Source organism: Chelon labrosus, assembly GCF_963514085.1.
Source record: "Chelon labrosus genome assembly, chromosome: 23".
NCBI classification, from domain to species: domain Eukaryota; kingdom Metazoa; phylum Chordata; class Actinopteri; order Mugiliformes; family Mugilidae; genus Chelon; species Chelon labrosus.
The window spans coordinates 1,480,167-1,492,348 of NC_140356.1; the positions used below are offsets into that span (position 1 = coordinate 1,480,167).

At 40.0% G+C, this 12,182-nt stretch overlaps 1 protein-coding gene across 1 annotated transcript in view; it reads right to left on the minus strand.

The window, feature by feature from the left end:
- cog5 (component of oligomeric golgi complex 5) overlaps positions 1–12,182 on the minus strand; it is a 64,221-nt gene that overhangs the window by 26,683 nt on the left and 25,356 nt on the right. The window contains exons 7-10 of the mRNA XM_084573777.1: positions 10,450–10,580; positions 3,623–3,782; positions 2,835–2,947; positions 2,635–2,712 (exon numbers count right to left, since the gene is read on the minus strand). Of these exons, the coding sequence (XP_084429903.1) occupies positions 2,635–2,712; positions 2,835–2,947; positions 3,623–3,782; positions 10,450–10,580 (482 nt within the window). The remainder of the gene's footprint in view (positions 1–2,634; positions 2,713–2,834; positions 2,948–3,622; positions 3,783–10,449; positions 10,581–12,182) is intronic.

Below are 12,182 nucleotides of genomic sequence, written 5' to 3' on the forward strand. Positions count from 1 at the left end.
TCCCCCAATAATAAAAAGATCAATCTGTATGTTAGCATAATAGGGCCTCTTTAATGTGAAAAGGGAATAGCAATAACATACTATGTAGGATTTACATAGACTTGTAGTGGCTTAACAAATCAGATATATAAGCAGGAGCCTGATCACGATAAGGTAACATCCTAAAAACAAAGGCCTGGCAGCAGGAATAGGAGAAATACAGTCCTATCTCTTGAAGCTGTTTAATAGCTTGGCTGCAGCAATCCTCACTCACAGTAGCAGAGATATTTTTCCTGCTACGAGATGAATAACAATAATCCAGCCTAGAGAAATAACCTAAGTATGACAGATCTACACCAGGTCTGTTCACGGCATCATCATATTCTAAGTTTCCTAGGCAGGAGTTGTTTCTCCCTCCATGTAGAATGAGTGGGTGGTGAGCTAATTGTTATCACCTGAAGAAACAGTGATTGCACGGAGAAGAACACAAACGATACTCGCACTTGGGAAGGAAAGTGCAAGAGAGCACACTAAGCTGTGTAACTGTGCATGAAATGGTCCCTGGGAAGTGTGCAACAGCTATTTCTGAATTGGAGAGTTTCTTTTTAACAACACTTCACATTATACAAAATGTTACATTCCTGATAAAGACTTACAGCTCATTTCTCACAATCCACATCTCACCTGTGTGAATGCTCCTCTTTACAGTTCTGTTTTAATGCTGTTTTCAAGTCTTTCTTGTGACTTCTGTCAAGCACTGTATAAATACATTTTTACTTTCTGCTATGTTTCTTTCCCTTGCAGTTTATACATGCACAAATTAGTTTGTGACTCCAATACATTCTAGACACATCTGCTCTAAGCCCTACTGACAGTAAATCAGAGCACAAATGGCACTCTTGTCCACGGCAGTGAAGATGATGGTGAAGCTCCACTGCTGAGGAGCCTTGCATTTAGACATGTCATTAGGTCCCAAACTCACACCTCCGTCTCTGGATAATTGGTGAGAGCTTTGTTTCCATAGTAACAGTCTCCCACTCTGATTTCTACAACTTGGTTTCTCTGGAGGTAAGATGGCGAAAAGCTGATGAAGGACACAATGATGTGTTAATGACTGCTGTGATTACTATTGATAGTATTACAATCACTATTTAAGCGACCAGTCCCATGATAATAGAAGCCTGTTGTTTTTGTTGGGTTTTTTGTTTTTCTTCTTATGAAACTATTCCACCTGGACTCAATGCTGGATGTAAAGAGAAACTGTTGTTGCACAATTCTTATGTTAATGGTTCCATAGAACTTGTGGAGAAAAACATCTGTAATTTTAGCTGAGGAATGGCATCAACAGTCTCAATTAGATAAGTAATCAGTAATGAAATATTATAATCAGTAATATTTTTTTTTTTAGAGTGAAATTCATTTTTTTGTGTTGTATACTTGGGAAGCTGCTGAAGAGGGATAGTAACAATAGGGGGGGATTTTCTACTTTAAAGACTATGACTTACACTTTCACATTCACTGCGTATAATACTGCTTCAATGGCAATCAATACAATGGCATCAATAGCAAATTGTGGTGACTCTAAACTTGACAGGGCAGTAGTGTAACCATTTTGACTTTTGTCTGGTAGTTGGTTGATAAACAGTGCCTGGGAGTTGCCATCCTCATCTTGAGGATGAGCCGGGATGAGCTTGTCAGATAGCTTACCTAATGAAACCATAGTCTGTATAAAGATGGACAATGGAACAACTTCTCAAAAGTGAAGCCAATGCAAGTAGAGCTCCCCCTGGTGGCTGCATGCAGTATAGTTCATAAGCTCCACCCCCTCCATACATGGGAAGTTTCTGTCATTTTAGGTAGTTGATATAATACTGATGCATACTCAAGTGTCCATTTTACTGACAAGTGCTGTTTTAGTTAATTATTTGATGCTTTAGAAACAGGATGTGACATCTATGACTACAAGTTGCCATCCCAACCGCTCCGTGAAGTGGTCCCGTAGGACCATGAGAGTTGGAAAAATAAAAAATCATTAAGTACAGTGTATAATCCCACATTTCTTTGTAACTGGTGGAGGTAGAGCAGAGCGCAGAATTAATCAAACGAAAACACGAGTGAGTCTGGCGGAAATGTGGGCGGGTCATAAAAATGGGGCTCTGCATGGCTTCACTCTCGGACCATACTCCGCAGACTCTGGCTCCAAACTTGCAAAACGGCACTGCCCGTACTCATGGGAAAATAGCATCAGTTTGACCAATACAAGGAAGTGGGAACGAATTGTCCATATTTATATACAGCTTATGGATGAAATTGAAATTGAATTGAAAGCCTAGTAGCCACACCACAATATCGCTTTAAACACAACATACTTTTGATTATCTATTGTCATCAGAATTTCATGTAACATGTTCATATTTATCATCATATTTTTTAAACTTTGCAAGCTCAGGGTGTATTAACAATAAATTGTCAGTGTTCAAAAACATGCAGGCCTGACTGTTGTCGAGGTTCAGGGGATTTACCCAATGAGGACACTGAAGTCACTAGCCAATCAGGATTGGCGTAATGCAATAAAAAAATTAAATTAAATTAAAGAAATACACAGTGAGACATTGCAACCAATGAATGATAACCAGTGTAATGGGGCCCACCAACCTTGAGGATCTCATCAATGAAGCACACATGAGTGACAGGATCTCTCTTCTTCATCAGGACCTTCTGTAGGTGCTGCACCTGAAAAATACACAGCAAAAATACACTTCATTAGTAATTTATCAGCCACGCCGACTGGAGAGCGTTTAGTATTTAATGGGTTATTAAACACTGGCTATACAGGCAATTCTTGGCGTGTGTACCTGTCTGCATGAGGCACATATCTGGTCCATCAGCTTCTCCAGGTTGGTCCACAGAGCAGCACGGAAAGCTGCTGTGTTGCCTGGTGTTGGCAGGATTGCTCTTCCTGGGGCACCTGTATATAAGTGAGACCTGAACCATTATCACTATTAAAAGGGCAAATACGAAAGGCAAGAAAATTTGGCATTAAATTCCATTAAAAGACCAAAACATAGCACAAAGCTCCAAGTTCACTGGTTCCTTCTGTTTAATTTCTTAAAAAGCTGGGGGCAACAGCGGGCAGATTTACCAACATTTGGTGCTTGAATTTGAGACAGCTGGGCAGTGTATGTGGGGCGAAACTGGAAAATAATACCCTGTACAACAGTGTAACATGCTGCATTTCTGACAACATTGGATCTCTGTGGTACAGTGAAAAAAAATCAGGCTCGACACGCAATACTTGTTAGTAGGACACATTCAGTGTTAGGTTACCATTAGGTCGTTTGTTAATTTGACATTTCATTAAAGAATCCTGAAAAGTGGGACTGGTTATTTAAAAAAACTCTCAATGAGAACAATGATGTAGAGGTTACATCAGAGCCATCAGAATAATATATGGCCCCCAGACAGACTTGACTATCCTCTGTGGCCGTGGTATAATAATCTATTTTGGATCAAGGCAACTCGTGAACTAGGACAAACGTTGAAATTCCATTGTTTTTCCTCTTTCTGAAATTGGGACAATGTCTCCACCATGTGAGTGTGTATGAGCAAAATTTCTTTATGAACCACATCCACCTTGTCCTACCTCTGGGGTTGGACGGCTGGGTCAGGCCCTTGATGTCAAGAGCGGTTGAGATGTTGTCTTGTATGGTGGTCCGGTAACCCCCGACTACAGAGTTGATGGTCTCTCGAAGACTGCCCAGGTTATAGAAAACCTGCAGAGCCGTGCCAACCTGGGTCGGATTCTGACCGTCAAATTGAGAGAAAGAAGGAAAAAGAGAAAGCAATGAAGTTGTTTTTTTGAAACCGAATGAAATCAGTTTAATAGGTCTGGTAGTTTCACACGCTAACACTCAGTTTGCCAGCAAGTGCAAAGGTGACAGTGGCAGCTAAAAATACACTTTACACTGTTTTAATGAGAGAGAACTGTGAATATGTAGCATGGCAAACTCATGAAAAACTGAAGACAGGGGGGAAGACAGGAGAGGAGAGAAAATGACAAAGAGGTTTCCCTGTTTAGCTATTTTTCTATCTTCAGTTAGTACATAATATTTATTTGTAGTCCTCTAATCCATCAATCAAAGGCTACTGTCAAACACAGATGAGGGTGAGTCGACCCACCATTTGATTTTGTAAGCCTAGGATTGATTCTCCTCTATGAAAGACCCTTTCATCCAGGGAGAGGAAAAGAAACAGCTGAGAAATTCAAAAGTGAAAACCAAAGTACGAAGCCACATAACAAAATGTTAATATTCTGAAATAATATACTGATGTGTTTAGGACAGAGATGCCACCCTCTAGATTTACTAAACACAAAGAGGGCATAAAGCAGCTAAAATGACCCTGCCCAAAGCTCCATCTACTAAGACCCCTCAAGCTGACTAATTAACAGGCAGTACCTTTTTTGAACATTTACTGTACGTGGACAAAATGTCTATGATATTTGGTTACAAAGGGAGTTATATGCCGAAACTACTGTATTCCCCGGTGAAAAGACAGCCAGGACTAATGATTTCCAACAGTCTTGTCATATCCACATGGCTGCCAGGCAACAAGCAGAGATGTTGCACAGAAGTACTGATTACTGTTCATCAAGAACCGTCATAGCGCATGCTGTGACTTGTGACTTTTACATTTGTTTTGGGTGCACATCAAACTAACAAAATAACTATGGTACCAGTCAAATGTTTGGACACGCCATCTCATTCGGTCTTTTTTCTTTGTTTTTTATTATTTCCACATTGTAAATTAATATTCAAGCCATCAAATCTATATACTTTAGATTGTAGATTGTTAAAAGTAGCCGCCTTTTGCTTTGATGACACCTTCGCACACTCTTGGCATTCTCTCAGTCTGCTTTATGGGCTAGTCAACTAGAATGGTGCTTTGTCAAAAATGACTTGGTGGAGTTTCTTGCATTCTTAATGTGTTTGACACCAACGTCAGGATGTGTGAATCATCCTATTCAACTGCAATTCAAATCCATATTATGGCAAGAATCATTCAACTAAATAAAAGGAAACGACAGTCCATCATTACTTATGGACATGAAGGTCAGTCAGCCCAGAAAGTATTAAGAACGTGTCCTCAAGTACAGTCGTTGAAACCATTAAAGGCTTTGATGAACATCCAGGGATATACCATGACCTGGATGACTGAGAACCTTCACAGACATATTGTTATGATGAAGTTAACTCTGCAGGAGAAGAGAAGTTCACTAGAGTTGCCAGCCTCAGAAACCACAAGTTAACAACACCTCAGATCACAGCCCACATAAATGCTTCACAGAGGTCAAGTGGCAGAAACATCAACTGTTCAGAGGAAACTGTGAGAACCAGACCTTCATTGTTAAATTGCTACAAAGAAGCTGCTACTGGTGAAGAACAAGAAGAGAAGCTTAGGCCAAGAAACACAAGGAATGGACATTAGAGCAGTGGAAATCGGTACTTTAGTTTGATGAGATATTTGGTTCCACCTGCCATGTCTTTATGAGATGCAAAAAAGATAAGCGGGCGTTTTCTACATATGTGTGGTTCCCACCGTGAAGCATGGAGGTGTGTTTTGCTCACTCATCCCAAACATGACACCTGACAACCAACTGAGATGGTTTGGGATGAGTGAGGTATGGTAGTGCTACATGTCTATGTAACATCCACATGAATGCCAGGTCCGAAATTTTCCCAGCAGAACACAAGATGGTCAATGTCATTTACTTCTCCTGGGAGTGGTTTTAATGTTGTGGCTGGTTGGTGTATAAAACCTTTGTTTACTAGATAATTCCATACAAGTTCCTTCATTGATTTGATGTCTTCGGTATTAATCTATAACATAGAAAATAATAAAATTAAAGAGAAACCATTGAATGAGAAGGTGTGTTCAAAGTTGTGACGGGTACTGTATGTTAATTATAGTCAGACAGAGCTTCCTTCCACTAGGGAGAAGCAGTTTTTTAGTAAGATATGATTGCAGGCCTGTAGCAAACACATAGATATCGACCATGCCACGTCATTCCTAAAAAGATCAAATAGGGTTCTACAAAAGCATAGAATGAATCTTCTAACACTGCTTCACAAGGAAACATGATCCTTACATCATACACTTAACCTGAGGAATGTCAAAATACATGTCTATATACATACATGTGTTCTGAAAGAAATGTTGGGTTATTTTTAACCATGAGCCAGCATCAAATTTAACAGATCTAAGGGGGGAAAAGTAGACCAGATTGATTTAAATGAAGCACCAGGTCACACTCCAGTCTCCAGAGCTGCTGATTGATGCAGATTTTAACTACTAGGATTCATTGATTTCTGCAAATAAAAAAAAATAAAAAAAGAAAGAAAAATATTGCAGAGGAGAGGAGAAGTTTTTTTACGTGGGTCAGTTGAGCTCCCACTCAACAGATGGGCTACAGGGTCTCTGCTGGCACAATCAGAGCGCTGAGGTGAAACTAGCTCCCACACAGCACAGGCTGCTTACATGTCCAACTGCTTACATAACATTCACAATAAACAACTCCCTGGGTTGGTATAAGAAGCTGTTGCTGCGTGTGCATGCAGTACATATGTGTTGTGTGTATGCCCATGTGTGTGCGTGTGCAGTAGAGGCCCATATGTCCACACACGTAACGCAGTGACAGAAGTTGTTAGCCAAGGCCACTCCAGCAGTAGTCAGGATAAAAATACTTCTACTGAGGGTGGAATACTGAGGGTGGAATACACAGGGGAAAGAGGACCGTGTTTGCGTGTGTGTGTTTCTATGTGAAACACAACGAGTGTGAGAAAGTGTGTTTCTTTCTATTTTCAGAAAGCAGCTTATTGTCTAGACGTAGGAGTAAAAACCAGTTGCTAAGACTTTCAGGGGACCGTAAAGTCATAGTCTCCTGCTACTTCACACTCTGTCACCAGCTTCAGTCCCACCTGTTTTGTATTTGGGTTCACACACACATGCACACAGATTTTTACAGCTATCTTTGTAAGAACGTTCACTGGCATAATTCATTCCCTAGCCCCTTACCCTAACTTCAACTATATCAACTAAGGACCTTGAACTCTTGATCCGATCCGGGCGATCCGACCACGTAAAAGACAGGTTGAACACCCTCAGGATGCATTGAGATCGCATTTGAGAGATCTGATCTCTGACCACATTTGGAGGTGGTCTGGGTCGCATGTGTCCGCATTCCTTTGATAGTGTAAACACAATTAATCACATTAAAGACCTCCTATACTCAACAGGGGTGCTCCTGCCTGAGGAGAGGTTTGCCTCATTCATTCAAAAAGAAAACACGCCGGTATTATAAATGATCAGCTGTAAAGGAAAAAGCACTGCAAGCAATGTCCGTTCATTAGTAATGGGAGCATTTTAAAATATTCTGTCCTTGTAGCTGTTAACTAACTAAATAGATCTAAGTAAGAATTTACAAATGAAAGTATTTAATAGGAGTGTGATTCTGTGTTAATTATTGATGCGGTCATGATGATGCATAAGGTACCACGTGTGGTTACATATTTCCTCCTTTACGGATGTCTTTATTTAGCTTTATTACTGGAGATTATGCAGGTCTAACTACCGTCAGGGTGATGAGCAATAAATAATAACTTAACGAGTGTGCCAAAGTCATGACGCACACACATAAAACAGCACTGTTCTCGGGAGCAGCGGTAGAGATCCATCAGACATATAGTAGATGCTAAAATATTCTACTCTGCTGCAGATGATGTCGGGGTTTATTTGCATACAGAGTGCGAAACTGAGATCGGATCTGGAGACACATGTTAATGCCAGGTGTGAACACACGTACCTAAAACTGGTCACCTGGTCACAGATAGGCCAGACTGGATCTTAATGCAAGGTCTGAACAGAACCTTGAAGTGCCCAATCCTAACCCTAACCCCAACCACATCCTAATTGTAACCGTAAGCCTAAAACCAAGTCTTAGTCCTCAAACAGCCCTTCAAAGGGGTGTGGGGAAGAGAGGATCGGCCAAAATGTCCCTATTCTGAAGGTCCAAAACTCAAACTGGTTCTCAAAAAGATAGCTATTCAACAGCAAACAACAACTTGCACTTTCATTCACTGTCATTTCACACTTCCAGCTACCACTTCCAAGTAGTTGTCTAAAAACAGTATTTACAACAGTATTTGTGTTCTTAGACTTAGACTTAGATAGTTCAATCGAAAAAACTACAATTCAGCTTGATAAGTTTGACGCAAAAAGAAAACAACTCACAACTGCACAGCTCACACACTGACATGTTCCAATTCTTACTTATTTACTGAAACAAAAAAGAGGACATGCATAGCAAGTAGTGGATTTTGAGTCTTGAGTCACAAAAAAATGAGAATATCCTAAAATCAACTATTTGCTCGGTATAACCCTTTGTATATTACCTGTCTTTTACAACAGTGGTCTTTTGTGTTATTTATATTGTGCTGTTTGTCTTTGGGTGATGGTACTGCACTTTCTGCTTAGTGTATTTCCTAGACTTGATAATGGCTTACAAGCCTGACGGCAGTTATGGACATCCATCAGAGTGTCCTCCTCTAAATACATTTTGGTAGACTCACAGGCCAATTTTTGCACTTTACTTTGGTAGATAGATTTGACATTATTTATTGTACGGAAATAAAGTCATTTCCGAAGATTTGTTTAGTTGTCACGGGGTACACAATTTTATCATTGAATGACTCAGATCATGTGATGTAAGATGGTACTGTACTTTTATCTAATGAAGACCAGTGTTTTTTCGATTCAGTAAATAACTGAGGGATAGCCTATTAAGAAAAACTACATTTAAGACAATTAATGCAAATATCTGCTTTTCTTTTCCCCTATTCTAATAGAGGCGGCGAGTGCAAAGTTAGCACTTGGAGCAGCATCCTAGAGCTGACCAGCAGGAACGGTATACTGAATGGTTCCCACTGACAACTACTTCATCACATGATAACTGACAATGTACACTTTACACTAATAATATCAGTGTACAGTAAATTTAATGGTTATATAGTAACAGAACTGTGCACACTATAAAACAGGTTCAAAGTATTGTGATTATTATAATTTTTTTCTGCTTGCCATGACTTAAAATGCCAAACTCTATCTTGTTCTGCTCCGTTTGTAACTTTTAAAGTGCCACGAAAATTAAATCACTTACGAGATACGATACGATACGATACGATACGATACTCCTTTAATTTATCCCACAGCGGGGAAATTTGCAGTGTTGCGGCAGCATATAGCTTAAGGATAGTGTACACATCTATCTCGTAAAAGAGAAACTTCAGGAAAGGAAACTAAGGCTTCAAGTGAGAACCTCTATTCTACAGTACGTGATTTCTACTCATTCCAGGAAAACATTTACTGCATACTGTTCATTTATGCGATTACTGTATTGCAATGTCGCAACAAAGTCACAGATGTAAAATTCTAACAATATAAAATAATTTAGGTTAAGATTTGGTGATCCCAAGACTGCAATTACTAACTTTCAGAAAGTCCACGAACGTCACTAAAAAACGCATATATTATCAGTATTTTATCTTAGTTTTTTGAAGAATATATCTAAATTTAACAGCACAATGACGTTTCTAATTAGAAAATAATTAGGCACGTGTCCCTGGTTGTCGAGAGACAGCACAGCAACACAAGCCTGATCAACGTTTCATCAGCTGTCCACACAGGGCTTTGAGGAGGAACGAAGCAAACATGACTGCACGAGCACTGCGAGAGTGAAAGCTGCAACACAGCTACAGCACTCTTCTGGACACTGGCAACATGTCATAATGGACACTGAACAGACTGTGTCTCACAAACGCGCAAGCTTACACACACACACTTCTTTAATGGGACACTGTCCCCTTGAGAACAAGGCTTTCTGGGGCAGATGAAGGTTAGCAGAGCTTGCATGTGCTCCCACTCTCACATGTACCTTACAGAAAAAAACACATTTACAAAGTGTTCATCTCTCTTTTGCTGCTGTCCTTTAGTTTAAATCAGATAACAGCTTAACTCGATTAAGAAAAACTTATTTGCCCTAAATTAATCATAGAGCTTTAGGGAAAACAAAACAAGTACACATACTACTAAGCACATTCTATCGATAAATCCAAGATTTAAAATGTAAGAACAGACTGTAGAGGTGCTTTCTTTTCTGTGACCCATTTACCCACTTGAAGTTAATAAGCAACGTTAACACCCGGGGAAAAGAAGCAGCTGGACAGAATGGATCGGCTGCTTGTAGGATTTGCTTGGCTTGTGCGTTTACACAAGGCAATCATGTCATCATTAATAAAAGATGCATAATATTTGATCTGATACTTTGCTGGTGCTCTGACCCTGAGAGGTTCAACTAAAAGCAGCACAACAGGCCTGGGACAGTCAAGTGTCAAAAGCAAATTTTGTTTTGTGTACCTGGATCTCCATGCCCTGCTCCAGCAGTCTCTTGGCTTGGTTCTCCACCTCCAGCCTGGCTCTGCTGATCAGCAACAAGTCGTTCTCTATCACCTCGATGCCACTCAGATCCACACCTTGTGACAGATAGTCTGGAGAAAGAGCAAACACAAGCAAAGAAACATTAGAATATTTCCAGTCAATAGTGTGAAGCTCAGTTTATTTAAATGTAAATATCCAAAAACTACAGGCTTTGAATATTTGTCTATACAGCTCTTAGTAAGCCTACTTGACTCCCCAAAATCCACTCCTACAGAGAAATTATTCCGTCGAACATAGAACATTTGGGAAATTAAGGAGTTGAAACATAAAATAAAAAGTTAAAGATTAAGTTTAGATTTATTTGAGAACACACCATAATAATGAAAAAACACATTAAACTAAAAAGGAGGAAATATGAAATAAAATAGATACAAAACTTTATACACCAATCAGCCATAATATTAAAGCCACTGACAGGTGAAGAGAATATCTTGTGACGATGCAATGTCCTGCTGGGAAACTTTTGGACTTTTGGCATTCATGTGGATGTTATTTAGACATGTAGCACCCAGCCAGACCAGACACCCCCACCCCATAGCAATGACACTCCTTGATGGCAACAGCCATCACCAGCAGGATGCAGCCTGACACAGGCACACACACAAAAAAGAGTTAGGAGGAACTCCAAAAACATGAACAACAGCACAAGGTGTTGACCTGACCTCCAAATTCACTAGATCCCAAACTAATCGAGTATCTGTGGGATGTTTCACAGAGGCCCCTTGCCTCAACTCTCTAGTGACCCGAAGGCCTGTGTCAGGCTGCATCCTGCTGGGGATGGCTGCTGCCATCAAGGAGTGTCATTGTTATGGGGTGGGGGTGCCTGGTCTGGTCTACGTGGGTGGTACATGTCAAAGTATAACATAATTGTAATAACGCTTAGCTCTTAGCTTGATATTGTGGGCTTGGGAGGAGCTCAATATCAACTTTCCACCCCTGATCACAACTGACCGGTAGTGATTACAATCGATGGCAGCACCCATTTCCGACATGTTTCAGCTCCACTTCTGGGGAGATGTCATGAGGTCCATCTTTATTCAAGGCATCAAGTAAATCAAGGATTGGTTTGAAAGACATGAAAGACCAATACATGGCTTTTTGGTCTTCAGTCCATGTGCTGACCACCACAGAACTAGTGGTGGATACTTTGAGGTGGATAACTGGTCTGGAACCTCTCCGTTGAGAACTGGTTATGCTCTGGTAAGGAACTGCTGGGCCAATCAAATCGTTTGGGTGGACAGAAGAGTAACAGAAACATAGTCATGAGTGCCATGTAGTTGAATTTGTATATGACATTATGGCTGCCATTGTAGAAGCAAGCTGTTTAGAGCTATCATGTTGGTTGTAAAAAGATATCGACAGTAAAATAACTTTAAAGGTCCAAGTAAACAGGGATTTGTCTAAAATGCCTTTGTATCACATACTTTAATGGTCTGATTTTGTAGGATTATCCATTTTACTCTAGTACATGATTTAGTAAAAATATCTTTAGAGGACCCAAGCATAATTTACTTTAGGTGGATAAAAAAAAAATCTGTTAAAACATTAAGCAAAATGGCTTGTCAGTCACTTTCAAAACAAGCACTCAGGGAGTCTGAAATGTGGAACTTGCAACAACACATCTCCTTTGTGATTAAATTATCACATTTATT